The sequence below is a fragment of the Lepidochelys kempii genome, chromosome 13 (assembly GCF_965140265.1).
Source record: "Lepidochelys kempii isolate rLepKem1 chromosome 13, rLepKem1.hap2, whole genome shotgun sequence".
Taxonomy (NCBI): domain Eukaryota; kingdom Metazoa; phylum Chordata; order Testudines; family Cheloniidae; genus Lepidochelys; species Lepidochelys kempii.
The window spans coordinates 6,943,110-6,961,874 of NC_133268.1; the positions used below are offsets into that span (position 1 = coordinate 6,943,110).

Here is an 18,765-nt window from a genome sequence, read left to right on the forward strand (position 1 = left end):
CACTGGCGAATGAAAATACTTCCCAAACATCATCTAGAGAAGGCACCCCAGAAGTAACTAATCTAGTCCATTAGACACTTTCTTCTCCTGGACTCTTAAAATTGTTCAGACTGACCTCCTCAGATTTTCAGGAATACCTTCCTCTTAACTTCTTTTCATTGCCACCCTATTGGGATCACAAGACGTGACAGGCAGTTCTGGACAGCATGGTGAAACTTATCCAAGGGGCCATTGTCTTTTCCAGAAGAAAGATTATTTGCTTTTGATAGAGATTCTTCATGATGAAAAAGAAAATAGGATATTTCTGCCCCATCCTGGCCTTGTGTGGGCTGCATCCAGGTTCATGAAATCTCACTTTGTACAGAATCCTGGCATTCGTGATACAAGAGGCTTTCTATTAAGACTCCTTACATTTCATCTGATTTGGATCCAGAAGAATCCCAGGACCAGTAATAATAGTATGAAGTTACTTATTGACCTATGGTATTGAGGGAGATGTCCTAGCATCTGATAATGTCCTCAAATTATACCAGGGCGGGGAGGAAGAGAGTACAAATTGTCTGTTTTGAGGAATCTCTCGATAAAGGAATCTTAGAAACCGAGTACAAGGACAAGAAAATGTTGGCCAAATGCCAGAAGAAAAGTAGCTCTTCAGAGAGTAACCGTCTTCTCCAGGTTTCTTCTCATACAGATTCTGCAAATGACTGAATTAGATGGCAGTTGAACAGATCTTGAGGTGAAAGGTCTAGAAGCAACTTCTCTAGATAACCCTCTACCAACCACAATAATGTAGACTTGTCCTCTTCTCCCATCTGAGGGGATTGGACTCTTGAGCAGGCATCTCTGATTCTCAGCCAGGAGGGATGACAAATGTTGGAAATATTCAGTCAGGCTCCCAGAGCTTAGTAAAGCATAGCCAGAAGATGGCAGATAATAAACTACTACAAAGCTATAGAGATGTATTCACCTTCCTAGTCCCCGTCTAAGGGGCTTAAAAATTATCCTTGTATTGAAGAATTTGCAGAAATCATTACAAGTATCAGAATTCAAAATAAAAACACTAAAGTCCATTTTGACAGCTGTTTTTCAGGTCAGTTTCCTAATCTCTATCAGTTTCAAGAAGATTTGCCTACATATCCTGATCAGACCATCACTCTGGCAAGACATGTTCTTATGTGGTCAGAAACATTTCCAGTAGAGGGTCCTATGCTTTGACCTTAATTACTCTCTAACGTATTCACAGAAATGTACTACTTGTTTGGATGGAAACTCTTTAGGCCTGGACTTCACGCAGGTTTTGTACCATATAACTATTTTGGGGGAGGGAGGGGCAGTGTTGGTTGGTTTTACCTATCTGTATAAGCGCTAATGTGGATGAAGTCTTACTGGTATAACATATTGTCCTTCCCTTATGGAAATAATCTGTACTGGTTTAAGACACCTTTATGCTGATATATCTGTGTCCATATTACAGGGGTTGTACAGTTTTAATTATGCTATTAGAATTTGTGTGTCTATACAAGCTGTTAGAAAATGATTTGCATCCTGATAAGAGCATCCTTGAGACACAGGGCAGAACAGGACATCAGTTTTATGGTTCATTTCTACTAAGTAAGGGGACTCATGGTGAATTAAGAAAAAAATCTGCTTAATCCAACTCAAACCGTTCAGAACTTTGAAGTCACTTTCAATACCAAACTTCAAAGGATGTTTCTTCCCAGGGGGAGAGAACAAAATAAAGGAAGTTATATGCCATGTCTGTGAACAGCCCCTAGCTTTCAAAATATTATTGAGTTTACTAGGTAATCCGATTTGTTAGAACTGCTGAGCTGGCAACGTTTCTGATATATCCACTTCAAAGATTCGTGCTACCCTTTCCATCAGATGCTCTTTACCCCCTTTGCAAATAGAATGCCCCTAAGGACATGTTCATCTAGCCTGGTGATTTGTGACTAGACCCCCAAATGATGAATTGGATAGAACTGTGTTTATTATGGATGGAAAGAACACTTTTTGCTGGGGGAGCACATCTTTCACATCTTTGGGGAGGTGGTCTCAGAAAGAAATGATGAGGAAGATCAACTGGCTAGAGATCTGAGACATTTGATTAGCTTTCCTTGTACTGCACAAATAAACAAAACTTCAACATATCCTAATAATGACAGACAACACTATATGAGCAGAGGACCAGGTCAGCATATTTGCACCAAGAAGAAAGGTCCCTCTTGTTCTGGGGAATTAATAATATATAATTGATTTGGGCCCTGCATATCAAGTCGAATCTAAATACAGTATCTGATTGGCTAAGTAGGCAAGAAGCAGACCCAGCAGAATGGAGTCTCTACTGCTCTTTCTTCCTGTTGATAAGAAAGATTGGAGTCCAGGATGGGATCTCTCTGCAAACAAAATACCAAGACAAAAAGATACTACTTCCAATTCTATGTCACCCAGCAATGCCCCTTGAAGCATTTCTCAGAATTGGCTATTAGGCCAATTCTGTGCTTCCTTGCCTGCTGCTTTGAGCAAAATTTTCCAGAAGAAAGCATCAGCCCCATTCTGAACTCTGAGACAATGTTTTTTCTACCTTTGAAATTGTCGTTCTCCCCTTTTCTATGACATGCCAAAAAGAACCACTAAGTTAAGGGTCAATAACTTACCCAGGGAAACTCCATTTGTCAACATGAGTTTCTGTTAGCCATGGTAATTTAAATTGGCTTTTAAAATAGCTAGCGATCGCTGGTGACAGTTTCCCTTGTGGAGAGTTGCTCTCTGCTGGTAGAAAGATGTGAGGGAATGTGATAGGGCATGTAATAGGCAAGGCAGGTGCATGGTGGAACTGAACTATGCCTGAGCCTTTTGCAGTGGCAGAAGTTAGAGAAACTAAGTAGCTCTTCTCTTGCTCTAATTCTGCTGAGAATGAGGGTCAGGGAGCCACAACTAGGTTGCAGCAGCCACCTCTCTCCTCTTTGTCAACATGGAGAATCTGTTCATGAATATTTTTTGTTTTCTGGTTTCTTGTTTTTTATTTTTTGTAATATGTTCCATATGTTGGCATAGCTTGTAGGCAGTTCATCCTGATTTCAGAGTTCAAGAGAAAGTGATAGTTCACTTGAGAAATAATTCATTTTAGAAAATAATGTTTTAAGTAAAACTTTTCATTTTGTGCGTATTTATGAACTCCATGAGGTATTGATAAAATTATAGGTGCTAGCCAGGGATGCTAGAAATAAATTACCATTCTGCATTTCCTCACCCCAAATCTGAATAATCTTCTGGGAGATTAATTTATTTTTCTTTTCAGCTGACATGGTTCCTACTTTTATATTTTAATTTAATAGGATCTTCTAAAATATTCGTAGCTGCTTATGGACTAAGGTAGCTGGAGGCTTCTAGACAATCCACTTGCATTTTCACAACTCTGGATACTTATACGAGAGTCAGGTTTTGGTATGAAAAACAAGGAAATAAGTTTATAATTCAATATTCTGGTTCCACCGTTCACATATTTTTATACACAACTATTATTAGACAAGATTGTTGGAACAATAATTGGGATTTGATTGTAACTGGGGTAATAATTACATCCAGTGTATTGTCTTGCAAGGCCTACGTGTCATCTTGTAAATTCTGCAGTCTTAACAACACTGAGAGTAACCATTCCATTATAACTTATTTGGTATGTATTTGTGGAAGTTTTCAAAGTGTCATGGTAATGATACTATAGTTAAAATGTACAGTGTCATTTAGTTTTACTCTTATTCTGGCACTTTTAACTTATTCAATAAATTACTTTTGCATTGAGACATATACTTTTCAAGTTCAGATCCATATATATATTTTTTAACTTTAAGTCCTAAAATCTTTAGTTTTGTAATATCTGAAGTTCAGGATTAAACACCATCAACTGTTTCCCTTTAAATGAAACATTTAAAATAGCTGATAGTATAGATTATTTTGAGTAGTTGAGTATATACCTCAGCTTTTATTATTCTTATTTTGTTGCTAAACAGTTTGCAAAAAGTCGGAACCAAGTTAGTAGTGAATGTGCGTGCTATATCCAAAAATATGCAGTACAATTTAGCACTTTATGTTAGAGTAAATTTGAGATCTTTTAGTTTCTGGTATTCATTTGGGGTCAAAATTAGATTACTTACATGTTTGGATACTCATAATTTTACATTGTGATAGATTTTTCTAGATTAAATCTCTTGTTATTAATAGGTGCAACAGAATCTCCAGGTCTAAGCAATTACATTCTGAGTCTTATGTTTATTTTTAGAGTTGCACTTGGGGAATGGTGGTGTCCCTATTATGGAACAAGTTGTAAATTCACGGTCTGTGGCATTTGAATCTGAATCCAGTCTTGGCAACATGGAAAACCGTTCTCCTGGTAAGTCCATTTTCTTTCTTTTCTTGAGCAGAAATCTTGCTAACACATCCAATTTGTGTGTTTCTTAACCAAAAGATAACTTGAGCAAATAGTGTAAAAACTATCTCTGAGGAGGAGTACAATATGTTAATGTGTAGATTTACTTTTAAGAATATAAAGAATATTTTTATTTAGGAGCCCCCTGTGATGGGTTCCCCCCAGGGTGCCAGCTGCAACTGGGGTATCTCTGAGCTCCCCCTTACCCACCTACCTGGGCTCCCTCTCACACTGTGGTGCTGTGTTAAGTTTCCAAGCTTGCTCTTTCACCAGCATACACACACCTAGCTGCAGAACTTACAGGCTGCTGTGATCAGTTCTGCATGGGGAGGCTTACAGCTAAGGAACTGCCCAGCTGCTCAAGACAACACCTCTGGAGTGTAAACCCAAAATTATAGCGTCCTGCACTGCACAGTGATCTGTACAGTTTAAGCTCATGAAATTCGCCCCCTCCTTCAGTGTGAAGAGAGAATATACAACAGCTTTTTCCCCCAAGTTATAACTCCCACACACTGGTCTGTGATGAAGCAAAAGCAAATTTATTAAATACAAAAGATGGATTTTAAGTGATTATAAGGGATAGTAAACAAAGCAAGTTACCGAGCAAATAAACAAAAACACAATATAAGCTTAATATACTAAAGAGATTGGATATGAGTAGCAAACTCTCACCCTAAATGTTGATTTAAGCTGGCTGCAGGCTCTTAAGGGGCAAGCTGCACTTGCTGGCAGCTTAAGAACCCCAGATATTCCTTTCACAGCCCAGAAACCCCTCTAGCCTGGGTCCAACACTTCTCCCTAGTTCAGTCATTGTTTGTCAGGTGTTTCCAAGAGTCTCCCCTTCATTGAAGAACCATGATGATGTCACTCTCCTGCCTTAAATAGCTTTTGTATATGGCGGGAACCCTTTGTCTCCAAGCTTGGTTCCCATGTCTTTCAGTGGAAAAGCACTGGTCTTCCAAGATGGAGTCCAATACCAAGTGATATGGTCACATGCCCCTGTAGTGTCATAGAAGCCATGACTTGAGGCTGTTTGTACTATCCTCAGGAAGCCTTCCCAGGAAGGCTCCCTGGTGGGAGATTAGCTTCTTCTAAGACCTATTGTTCTTCTAAGAGTCCATTGACTTGAATGGGCCATTTCCAGCCATCCATCTAGACTGACAGTCTTTTGCCTAGTGGGTGTTCCCCAGGTGTAAACACGTTTGTAATAGATACATAGACAATATTCCTAACTTCAAATACCAAAACGAAACATGCGTACAAATAGGATAATCATATTCAGTAAATTATAACCTCTACAATGATATCTCACATGACGTCTCTTGTATAAAATACATAATAGTTATACCATAATCTTATCATAATACTATCTCTAGGAAGGATATGGGATGCATCAATGTGATGTTAACTATACAAAACAAAGAGAGAGAGAGAGAGAGACATGGTCACTGCCCTGAGGGATTTATAATGCTACTAGACAGACACATATAAGTACATCCAAATTGTAATTCACTGGTTGATTGGAGAGAGATTTGGTCATAACAGATGAGGTGTTTTGTTTTGTTTTTAAATGTTATTGACTTGTGGCTTGCATTTAATTGCTTACGAAACTGCTTTTTTCCTCATGTAATACTGTAGCAATTGATTGGCTGACAGGCTTGAACCTAATAATCCCCTGGTTCAGACAGAGGATGGTTAGCAGCTGGGCCTTTGAGGAGTTCTTGACTTCAGCTTAATCATCTGTTGTTCTGCTAGATTCTGGATTTGGGGATCTGCAGAGCATTCTACTAGATGATACTGTTTTCTTAGGCTTGCCTAGATTTATAGCTTTTTTTGTTTGTTTGTTTTGTTTCTTTAAGCTATTGTGTTTTGCTGGTTGTTTCTTGTAGAGTTCCCAGAATGTTAGTCGGGAGCTTAAGAAAAAGTTGATGTTCTTTGGTGGGTAGCCACTAAAAGGAATGATGCTATGTGAAGATAGGTGGGATGAAGAATTATCTGATCACTAGTTTCAGAGTAGCAGCCGTGTTAGTCTGTATCCGCAAAAAGAAAAGGAGGACTTGTGGCACCTTAGAGACTAACAAATTTATTTGAGCATAAGCTTTCGTGAGCTACAGCTCACTTCATCGGATGCAGTCAGTGGAAAATACAGTGGGGAGATTTATATACACAGAGAACATGAAACAATGGATGTTACCATACACGCTGTAAGGAGAGTGATCAGGTAAGGTGAGCTATTACCAGCAGGGAGAGAGGGAGGGAAGCTTTTGTAGTGACAATCAAGGTGGGCCATTTCCAGCAGTTGACAAGATCATGTGAGGAACAGCGGGGGAGGGAGGGAGGGAAATGGGGAAATAGTTTTACTTTGAGTAATGACCCATCTACTCCCAGTCTTTATTCAAGCTTAAGTTAATTGTATCCAGTTTGCAAATTAATTCCAATTCAGCAGTCTCTTGTTGGAGTCTGTTTTTGAAGTTTTTTTGTTGAAGAATGGCCACTTTTAGGTCTGTAATCGAGTGACCAAAGAGACTGAAGTGTTCTCCGACTGGTTTTTGAATGTTATAATTCTTGACGTCTGATTTGTGTCCATTTATTCTTTTACGTAGAGACTGTCCAGTTTGACCAATGTACATGGCAGAGGGGCATTGCTGGCACACGATGGCATATATCACATTGGTAGATGAGCAGGTAGAGAACGCGCCTCTGATAGTGTGGCTGATGTGATTAGGCCCTATGATGGTGTCCCCTGAATAGATATGTGGACACAGTTGGCAACGGGCTTTGTTGCAAGGATAGGTTCCTGGGTTAGTGGTTCTGTTGTGTGGTGTGTGGTTGCTGGTGAGTATTTGCTTCAGGTTGGAGAGCTGTCTGTAAGCAAGGACTGGCCTGTCTCCCAAGATCTGTGAGAGTGATGGGTCGTCCTTCAGGATAGGTTGTAGATCCTTGATGATGCATTGGAGAGGTTTTAGTTGGGGGCTGAAGGTGATGGCTAGCGGCGTTCTGTTATTTTCTTTGTTAGGCCTGTCCTGTAGTAGGTAACTTCTGGGTACTCTTCTGGCTCTGTTAATCTGTTTTTTCACTTTCACAGGTGGGTATTGTAGTTGTAAGAACGCTTGATAGGGATCTTGGAGGTGTTTGTCTGAGGGGTTGGAGCAAATGCGGTTGTATTGTAGAGCTTGGCTGTAGACAATGGATCGTGTGGTGTGGTCTGGATGAAAGCTGGAGGCATGTAGGTAGGCATAGTGGTCAGTAGGTTTCCGGTATAGGGTTGTATTTATGTGATCATCGCTTATTAGCACTGTAGTGTCCAGGAAGTGGATCTCTTGTGTGGACTGGTCCAGGCTGAGGTTGATGGTGGGATGGAAATTGTTGAAATCATGGTGGAATTCCTCAAGGGCTTGTTTTCCATGGGTCCAGATGGTGAAGATGTCATCAATGTAGCACAAGTAGAGTAGGGGCATTAGGGGATGAGAGCTGAGTAAGCATTGTTCTGAGTCAGCCATAAAAATGTTGGCACACTGTGGGGCCATGTGGGTACCCATAGCAGTGCCGCTGATTTGAAGATATACATTGTCCCCAAATGTGAAATAGTTATGGGTGAGGACAAAGTCACAAAGTTCAGCCACCATGTTGGCCGTGACATTATCGGGGATACTGTTCCTGACGGATTGTGTCCACATATCTATTCAGGGGACACCATCATAGGGCCTTATCACATCAGCCACACTATCAGAGGCGCGTTCACCTGCTCATCTACCAATGTGATATATGCCAGCAATGCCCCTCTGCCATGTACATTGGCCAAACTGGACAGTCTCTACGTAAAAGAATAAATGGACACAAATCAGACGTCAAGAATTATAACATTCAAAAACCAGTCGGAGAACACTTCAGTCTCTTTGGTCACTCGATTACAGACCTAAAAGTGGCCATTCTTCAACAAAAAAACTTCAAAAACAGACTCCAACAAGAGACTGCTGAATTGGAATTAATTTGCAAACTGGATACAATTAACTTAGGCTTGAATAAAGACTGGGAGTAGATGGGTCATTACTCAAAGTAAGACTATTTCCCCATTTCCCTCCCTCTCTCCCCCGCTGTTCCTCACATGATCTTGTCAACTGCTGGAAATGGCCCACCTTGATTGTCACTACAAAAGCTTCCCTCCCTCCCCACTTGCTGGTAATAGCTCACCTTACCTGATCACTCTCCTTACAGCGTGTATGGTAACATCCATTGTTTCATGTTCTCTGTGTATATAAATCTCCCCACTGTATTTTCCACTGACTGCATCCGATGAAGTGAGCTGTAGCTCACAAAAGCTTATGCTCAAATACATTTGTTAGTCTCTAAGGTGCCACAAGTCCTCCTTTTCTTTTTATCTGATCACTAGTTATTCATCTTTTATCTTCAGGTAAATGGTGTTGTAAGTCTCCGTTCTGCAATGTCTTTAATTAATTTCACATGCACAAAAAAGCTAGATTGGAGCTGCTATCACATTCATGAGTTAGGGTTTTTATCAAGGGTTTGGCTTTAGGTTTTCTGCTGCCTTAAGGCATATTACTGTTTTTTTTATTATGGTAGCACCTAGAAGCCATAACTAAGATGGAGGTCTGTTGTGCTAGGCACTGTACAAATGCATAGGAAGAGGGAGTTCCTGCTATGAAGTGCCGATACTGCCATCAAATGATTCAATCTATTTTACCTTTTCTAATTCATTTTAAAGTGTAATTTAAAAGTCTCAAACACCTGATATATTTTTCTCATTTTATTGTTGAAAATAAAAACGACTGATTCAAATTAAAATTAAATTAAAATGAAACCCTCCGTGTTTTAAAAGCAAAATTAATTAAAGTATTATTTTAGTCTTCTGGAGTGGCTTTAAGGCATGGTGGTGCAGCATCCTCCAGGCCTGTGGGAGACCTTTTGTGAAATCCTGACCCTATTGAAATCAATGGGAGTTTTTTCCCTTTACTTCAATGGGGCCAGGACTTCACAAATTGTTTTTAAAAGATTTAGGTTATAAAATCATAGAAATATAGGGCTGGTTTATTGAACAAGAAAATTGCTGCATTATAAATATTGCTAGACTAATAAATAATGGATTAATAATAAATCGCTCCTTCCAGAAATGTATGCACATCCTTTAGCAAATGCTATTGTATGGGTTTGGGAGAGAATAATTCTTTTCCCTCACCCGTGACACCCATTGCAAATATCCAGATTTTAACGCAAATCACCAACCAGAGAGTTTGAGAGATTGGGAGAGCCTTGCGACATACAGTTGGCCAGCTATTCAGTAAAACAGACTTTTTCTAAGTTATTTAGAGATCAAAACTAGCTTTAATTGGCCCACTCTCCCCTGGTACCAGCACTTAAAGTCAGAAATTATGTTTGTCATTTTTCTAGAAAGCCTGTTTTATATAGAAAGCTCGCGTTAATATATGTGATGGCATGTGGTCAATTACGAAACTTTATAATTTATATGTATCTTTGCAGACAACTTTCCTAAGGAAAACATTTTTTGTATATGACACCCTGGGCAATGGATCTGGGAAGACAAATTACGCCACAGTAAAAGAGGTCCAGCAACCTCAGTCTGTAGCACAATAGAAGAAAATTTCTGTAAGATACTGTTTCAGTAGTATCTGGCACCAGTTAGGTTAGAAAATATATATATATGTATATATAAAATACACATTGAGATGAAAGAGAAGATTTTATGCATATATCATAGAAATATAGCACTGGAAGGGACCTTGGGAGGTCATCTAGTCCAGTCCCCTGCACTCAAGGCAAGACTAAGTAATAACTAGATCATTCCTGACTGGTGTTTGTCTAACCTGAACTTAAAAAAAACCTCAATGACTGAGATTCCACAACCTCCCTAGGCATATGTGGTGGTCATATCAATAGAGAATATTGGGATGCAGTACGTAACTAAATACTATAGTTGGTTGGATATTTATGATCCCATTGTAATCCTGCTAGGGGGCTTCCTAGCAGAAATGGTCATGCAAGAAGAAATGAATTAATTTCTCGTCTGCTAGTAGCTGCTCAAATATTGGTAGCCTCTCACTGGAAAAAGAAAAACAGCCCAATCATAGGGGAATGGTTAAAAATAAATATGGAAGGTTGTGGTTATAAAAAAGTTAACACACCCATTACATGCCCAGGAAAATAGAGGACAGATAAATATTTGCTTACCTTTTATTCATTACTCTGAGTACATTGACCTGCAAATAAACCAGCACACCTGTCCAGTTTTTTTTTGAATATTAACATTTGATACGCAAGCTTGGTGTGTTAAATGTGTGTATAGTGATTTCATTCAATTTTATAAAATCACTGGAAACAACAAATTATAGGTGTTGTAATGCTCTCTCTGTAATATGGTAACACTCTGTTAAATGGAAAGATCTGATAGCTATATTCCTGTATAATATCTCTCTAAACAAAAGCTAGCTTTTATAATAATTGTTTTTTTTCCTGATACTTACATGGCACGGATTGGAAAGTTGTTAAAACATCCTAAATAAATGGGGGGAGGTGAGGAGAGAGTTCTTAAAGATAATTGCTAGCATTCCAAGCTTGCTAGAGCTAGTTCCTGAAGTATTCTAGGACGAATTTCATCAGGTCCTGCCGACTTGAATACATCTAATTTATGTTCTTTAACCTGTTCTTTCTCTCTTTTGGCTTGTGTTATACCAGGCCAGCAAGAGCTTGGAATATTATAAGCATCTAGGAAAGAAGGAGATGCACTGCATGAGCAATTCCTAGCTCCTGGATTATGTTGACTTAGTGTTAGATGGGACAGTAAACTACCTCTGCTGTGAGGTGGAACACTGGAGTGCAGTTGTCATGTGAACAGGAAGGGTGGCTTAATATTCATCATGATCAAAAAATGAAGTGGGGAATCGCACGTTGCTTAATTATATTGGCTGTGACTTTAGTGATCCCTGTCAATAGGAACTTTGAGAAAAAGTGTGTTCTTTGTTGTGTTCAGAGCTATTAAGTAATTATCTAGCATACCACATTTAACTTGTGTATATATCTACTCTCACAAAGAAAACATGATGACATTTTGAAAGATTTGTTCCAAAAGAAAAGTGTCAGCTGTGATTCTAAATGAGGAAGTATCAGTTTCATAATTTTACTTTTATTTTTAGCATCCGTTTTGGATGATAAAGGTGAGCAAAGCAATGAGGAGGAACAAAAAGCTATTAAGCCCACAAGTAAGGAGTTCAAGAAAACATGGGGATTTCGAAGGACTACAATTGCCAAACGAGAAGGTGCAGGAGATGTTGATGTGGACACTAGTGAACAACAACCGCAGCAGCAACAAAGCCTGTCTCTCCGGCGTAGCGGACGGCAACCCAAGCGTACTGAAAGAGTGGAAGAATTTCTTACAACAGTAAGACGTAGAGGTAGGAAGCATGTTCCTACTGCTCTTGAAGATTCAAGTGAACCAGCATCCTGTCCGGTTACAGATGTGGAGACTGCTTCTGAAGGCAGTGTGGAGAGCACTCCAGATATAAAAACTAGCAATCGGAAGAGTGACTCTAAAGACAATAAGGATCAGCCAGTCTTAAAAAGCAAAGGTGCAAAAAATGATGATGATGATGATACCTCTGATAGTGATAGTGATGGACTGACGCTGAAAGAACTACAAAATCGTCTAAGAAACAAACGCATTGAACAAAAACCTGCAGAACTGACATTGAAAGAGATACAGAACCGCCTCAGGAAAAAACACCTAGAACAAAATCCTACAGAAACAGTTGATGTCCAGGCAGGAAATCAAGTTAAGACTGAACGGCCTGTCAAACAAGAACCTGAGTCTACCGATAGCACTGAGACTGGAAGTCAAGTAGTTGTGTCTGAGGAACATACTGAAGATCTTCAGGTTAAGAAGGAAATAAAGCCTGCCCTGGGAACAAAGGAGATCAAAGATGAAGAATCTGAAGAGTTCACAAAAAGCAAATCTGAGTCTGAGATTTATGACCCAAATACACTGTACTGTATCTGTCACCAGCCTCATAATAACAGGTGGGCTATATACATATGCAAAGTATTGTTTAAAGATTTCATTGCCAGGTGTATATAACTTTTTTTTTTCTGTTGCAACTTCATGGGGTTGTAAGTAATAGGGTAAGCTAATAAATACTAAATTTGAATGCAGTTTGTAAAATTAATAAGTTATACAAAGCAACTGGTTTCCTGACAAAATTACAAGGACTTTTTTTGTTTTTGAATTTTTCAGTATTTTATTTTTTAACCACTTGTTCTTTATTTTCAGGTTTATGATTTGTTGTGATAGGTGTGAGGAATGGTTTCATGGTGACTGTGTGGGGATTTCTGAGGCTCGTGGGCGACTGTTGGAAAGGAATGGGGAGGACTATATCTGTCCAAATTGCACCATTCTGCAGGGGCAGGATGAGACAGTTTCGGAAACAGATTGGCAAGAAACTAAATCAAGACAACTAAACGTGGATGGCACAGAGCTCACAAGTGTAGGAACAGTCGAACAAAAGTCCAGTGAGGATCAAGGAATCAAGGGTAGGATTGAAAAAGCTGCAAATCCAAGTGGTAAGAAAAAACTGAAGATATTTCAACCTGTAAGTATTTTAGTTGTTGTCTATTGTTCTATTGAATGTGTTGAGGCATTAGCTTATCTACGGGCTGCAACACACTTTTATATAAAACAAAGCTGCTAAATTTTTTTTTTAGATATTTGCTGTTTGTATCTTTCTGATTTATAAGTAAAGATTTTGATCCAGAACTGAATGAGTGGAGTGTCACAATCATTAGCATATATTTTTTTAATTTTTGAAGGATTGCAATTTACAAAACATATACATCGGATAAGGAAAATACCCCAATAATGTATGCATCTGTTGTTCTTTTATTTGGGTAATCAAGACACTGGCTGAATTCCTGTTCTTTCATAAAGACTCTTAAAATTCTGAAATTGGCATGTCTTTATTTTAAAATTGCCTTTTCTAATAACTTATCAATTGTTTAATTTTCACTGTAGGTGTCCAGTTAGTATTGGCAAACTTGTGTGCCTGTACACATTCAAGCTGTGCTGTGCACTTCCAGCCAGTCTTTGACCTTGTGTTTTGACCTTACTTCTTGAAGCTCTTCATACACAGAAAAGGGGATTGATGGACTTTATTTTTTAAAAATGGCTCTGAAAATATATTTAATTAAAAAAAAATCCTTTCAAATTGTTGCTAGTTTCTACATACAATTATTACAGGAACTTTCTTTATATTAGCCATTAGCCAGTCTGTGTGCCATTCTAAATGCAGGCAAAAAGTCTCTTAACTTGAATTTAAACTAGAATCATAGAATATCAGGGTTGGAAGGGACCTCAGGAGGTCATCTAGTCCAACCCCCTGCTCAAAGCAGGACCAATCCCCAATTAAATCATCCCAGCCAGGGCTTTGTCAAGCCTGACCTTAAAAAACTTCTAAGGAAGGAGAATCTACCACCTCCCTAGGTAACGCATTCCAGTGTTTCACCACCCTCCTAGTGAAAAAGTTTTAAAACTAGTTTAAAACCTTTTAATGCCATAGTAATTGACCTTTCTGCTGCTGGTGCTATTTTAGTATTTGCAAGGACAGGCGTCCTCCTTGACTGTCGTCTCTACTTTATTTCTCTTCAGCAAGTTTTTTTAAAAAAAAAATCCTACATACTTGCTGACAGCATACTGCAGTAATTTATTTTATGGGTTTGTGTTCATTTTAATGGTTGGACAGGAATACCATTTTCTAGCTAGCATCAGAGCTGTTGTATTGAAGCTTGCCATTAGCATGAGGCTTGTAGACTTTGGAGTGAAATTTTTAAATCACTGACATTTTCAGCAGAATACTTGTAAATTTAAAAGAAAAACTTTTTTCAGATATATTCTATAACTTTAAAACTACAGTTATCCTCAGTGTATGTATGCAGATTTAACATAAAATACTAAAAAGCTTTTAATATATCCTTTCCCATATGTTGATGTTTAATTTTGTGTTGAGGATAAAAATCATAAAACAGAGTGGCAGGTCCAACCAAATTTCGGCTTTAATCAATTTTTGCCTTTATTTGTACAATTTTAGATGGAATTATTGTCATTTATAGTGTCTGAACATACATTTATTCCAGACAAATAATAACAGACAAGAGGGAATTGTTTAATTGGCCCAAGTTACCACATTCCAGGGCACCAGGAAGTTCTTCCATGTACTTCTCGTCACCTTCTCTGATCTCCTGGTCTAGTCCTTCAGTCTCTTTTCCAATGTCTCTCCTTTTTGGGGACTATGTTCACTTGGGTCTTCTATACATTTCTACGTTACAGATTATTAAATCTTTATCCAATTTACTTTTTAACACACAAGCCCTTTGGGTTTTAGGTAGGGCTGTCAATTAATTGCAGTTAACACCTGCGATTAACTGAAAGCAAAATTAATGCTTTAATTTTTTTTAACATGTTAATTGTATACCTGTGGGCGGGTTGAGAGGCATCAGTAGTGGAGGGGCTGAAGCCTCAGTCCACAGCTTCCTAGGGGAAGGTGCTGAAGCCCAGAGCCCCAAGCCCTGACCCTATATTTGAAAATATAGAAACCCCCCAAAATATTTAAATAAATGGTATTCTGATATTGTTTAATGTGAGATTAAAACTGCGATTAATTGCAATTTATTTTTTTAATCTCAAGGTTAATCATGATTAATTTTTTTTAATTGCTTGACAGCCCTAGTTTTAGGTAACCCATACATTATGCATACACAGGCTTCAGTTACTCAACTTCTGCATTTTTTTCTGCTGGTTTTTCAGTTTCAATGTCATGATGGTTTTGTGTCACCCTGACTTGTCGCTTCCCAGAAAAAAGGCTTCTTGTTGTGTATTTTCAGCCCCAAACCCTGTGCGACATGTTACTTTTGGTTCTGTCAGTAATAACATCACTTTAAGCAGATTAGCAAGTCTGTGTAAAAGAAGAATTAGCAAAACCACAAGTATGGCAGTAGGGCCTTGGTCTAAGTGTTACGTCATTTGTACTCATTCACTATCCATAATTACAAATCATTAAAAGTATAGCTAACACAGCTCTTAATCTTACCATTAAAAATTCTTAATTTTATATTTCATTGTTATAAATCAGTATGTGTATGTTATCCTGTGCTGTCTTTTAATCTATTAGAAAAGTTGGGGGGAGTTATGGAAAACATGATGATTTTTTTTAACGTCAGCATTTCGTATCTTCTTTAAACTTGTTTTTTTTAATTCAAAGTATAGTTTTGTTTGTGAACCATGACAAAGAAAATTCAGTAGAAATTTTCCTGTGAATACATTTTGAGGGGTGCCTCAATTTTAGGACCATGATATTTAATTGCATTTAATGGCACCCCAACATTTTGTAAAATTTAGAAATCGTTTTACAGATAATTTTAGTGTAAATAGTGAACATAAGAATGGCCACACTGGGTCAGACCAAAGGTCCATCTAGCCCAGTATCCTATCTTCTGACAGTGACCAATGCCAGGTGCCCCAGAGGGAATGAAGAGGTAATCATCAAGTGATTAATTCCCTATCGCTCATTCCCAGCTTCTGGCAAACAGTAGAGCCAAGATTTCGCCCACTAGCCTCTGAAGTAAATGGGAGTTTTGCCATTGACTTCAATGGGGCCAGGATTTCACCCACCCACTAAGTTTTATATACTATTAAATTCTGGTTCTACACTTTCCCCAAACTTTCTTTAGGTTAGTCTCTACTCTAAAGGATAAGTATGCAAAAGTGGCACCTTCTTACTCAACAGACCTGATCCTTTTGTGCATTTAGTGTCAGATCTGTTAATTTTGATGACAAAATAAACCCTGTGTAATAAGTTGCACAGGTTTCAGTGTGGGCATGATTTGAAAACAGTGGGGTTGTACTAAAAGTCTAATTTGGCATGTAAAGCTTTTAGTACTGTTGTTGATGTGTGAAGAGGAATGACTCCAATTTGACTTGAGTGAAGGTAGAGTTTTATAAAACAAGCATTTGCCGGGGAGGAGGGGGAGGGAAATTTAATTGTACACTGAACACACTTGATACATAAATAATTGTAGGAAATAAACTTGGAACCTCACAATCACTTATAAGCACTCTTCAGAGTAGAATCATGCTTTAAGGTTGAATTTTCAGAAAAACTGAAAAGATGTCAACAAGATGGTCATTACCACTTAAGAAGAGTAACATTCTGTCCGTAGCATTTTTCATGCATTGTATTTTGAGCTGTATTCTACAGATTATTTATTTTAAATAATTCAAATTCTTGTAACAAACATCGCAGCTAATTAATACTTTAATCAGAATGTCATGGCATTCAGGAAAGTTTGGTGCTTACACCCTGATCCTATACTATTGAAAAAATGGATTTTTTAACACTGACTTCAGTGGTGAAGGGTTGGGTCTTTAAAAGTTATTTGTGACACACTACAGCTGGACTTGTTAGATCTTTAAAATGTAAGATGCCTTCTAGGAAACACTTATGTATTAATTTTGTAATATTTTTCTCCTGCTGTTTGTAGAGATAATCAGATGTGAAAGTGGGCATTTGTAAAGAATTATCCTGAAGAATAATATTTATTTCTACAAAATAAATGTTATGGTATTTGGGTTTTAGATAGGCAGCACTACTTGTATCTCAGTAAATCTTAATTGAAAAATTAATTGAAATTGGCCTGTGTAGCAACACTGTCATTTGGATTGAAAATTGGTGAAATACTGTAAACAAATATTAATTATAAACTACAATATATTGAGTTGGGGAGAGCTGTCTAATGGAGAATTGCAATATTAGGTATTAAGCCAGTTCTTATTTATTATTCACTAATGACCAGAAAGAGGGAACAACCATTTTGACAAACTGAGGAGAGGCAAGAAGAAACCAACAGAAATTAATAGTATAGTGTGTCAGCTCAGGGTAGCTGCACTGGTATTTTCCCTCTGGCCCAGCAAGGGCACCCATCTCAGGTTTCCAACTCCCTAGCTGGTACCTCTCTTGAGGGGTGACTAGTCCCACTCCCTTCTGACCCCAGTGTATTTCCAGGTGCACAGTCCCCTGACTGTGATATCCCAGCAAAAGACTCTGCCTAAGCAGGCCTGCTTACTTTTCTTCAGAGACCAATAACTGAGTAATTGCCCACAGTTATAAGGCAACACACAGCACTTCCTATGCAAACCTATTTTATTCTTAAGGTAAAGACACTACTGAAAAAATATTAAAAACAACAAATGAACCTATGGAGATGGTAGTAAGCTTACTCCAGAGATCTCCCCAACCCTAATGTGGTCTCTGGCAGGAATAGTCCTTCAAAACCCCACTCAGGGTTTCCTTGTGGGTTCAAATTCATCACAGCTTCAGCTCAAAACAAGCACACAATCTTATGGGACTTCAGTAGGCCCAGTTCTTCCAACCCTTACTTTGGGGCCCTCTGTGGACCAGGATCCTGTCTGTTTGCTGGATCAGGAAAGAGGCCCTGAGCCTGTTTAAACCCAGTCTGTTTAACAGACAAAAAAGGATTTTTGGATAGTCACTGGAGAAACCATTTTGAACTATTTATGCAAAACCTATCTAGGGGATGTCTTCAAAAGGACCGATAACCAGAGGAATTATATTAGCATCTCCATCCTCCTAGAGGAGTTGCATATAATTTCATAATAACAGATACACAGTTGCATTTTTAATATAGTGGATCCCAAAGATATTAAACCTAATTTAACAAGGTTTAATGTAATTTAGTAAAGTTTATATTAATTCCATGAGGTTTGTCCAGGATATTTCCATTTTGTCACATCATTTCTCATCTTTAGATACAAGAGTGCTTTGCAAACATGGATAATTGATGTTATCCTAATTTTTACAAATGGGAAAACAGAGGAAGGAAAACTTAAATTCCTTGCCTCAGACCTCACAATGATCAAATATTTGTAGGCTTTTAAGGATGTTACTTGATCTATCTATAATATTTCTGAGGCACCTGTTATTGGTATATGTTAACACTGAGGAGGAAGAGGATTTATTTACATGTAAGACACTATGGTGAAATGAAGAGAAAATTTAGACTGAGTACTGGGAAATGTCTGTCCTGATAGTGGGAAGTAAGTATTAGGCTGTGATGGAGTTTCCCTAGGGAAGTGGGAGTAGTCCTGTCACTTGGGATTTTTAAATGAGACTGGATAAAACTATGGAAAAATGTGCTGCAGAAAACAATTCTGCATTATCAGGGGAGACAGCCTGGTTAATGCAGTAGGTCTTTTCCATTTTAGATATCAATAACTCCAGGAGAAATAGGTGTTAAAGCCTGGGGTA

General features: G+C 38.3%; 1 protein-coding gene across 8 annotated transcripts in view; it reads left to right on the plus strand.

Moving 5' to 3' along the window:
- The window catches only part of DIDO1 (death inducer-obliterator 1), an 88,403-nt gene that overhangs the window by 23,771 nt on the left and 45,867 nt on the right, over window positions 1–18,765 (plus strand). For 7 of the 8 annotated variants that reach the window (XM_073309101.1, XM_073309100.1, XM_073309103.1 and 4 more), the window contains 3 exons: window positions 4,280–4,390; window positions 11,593–12,472; window positions 12,723–13,041. In XM_073309101.1, coding sequence (XP_073165202.1) covers window positions 4,280–4,390; window positions 11,593–12,472; window positions 12,723–13,041 — 1,310 coding nt within the window. Of the gene's footprint in view, window positions 1–4,279; window positions 4,391–11,592; window positions 12,473–12,722; window positions 13,042–18,765 lie in introns of those variants that run through there. The other variant, XM_073309105.1, reaches the window with a different exon arrangement.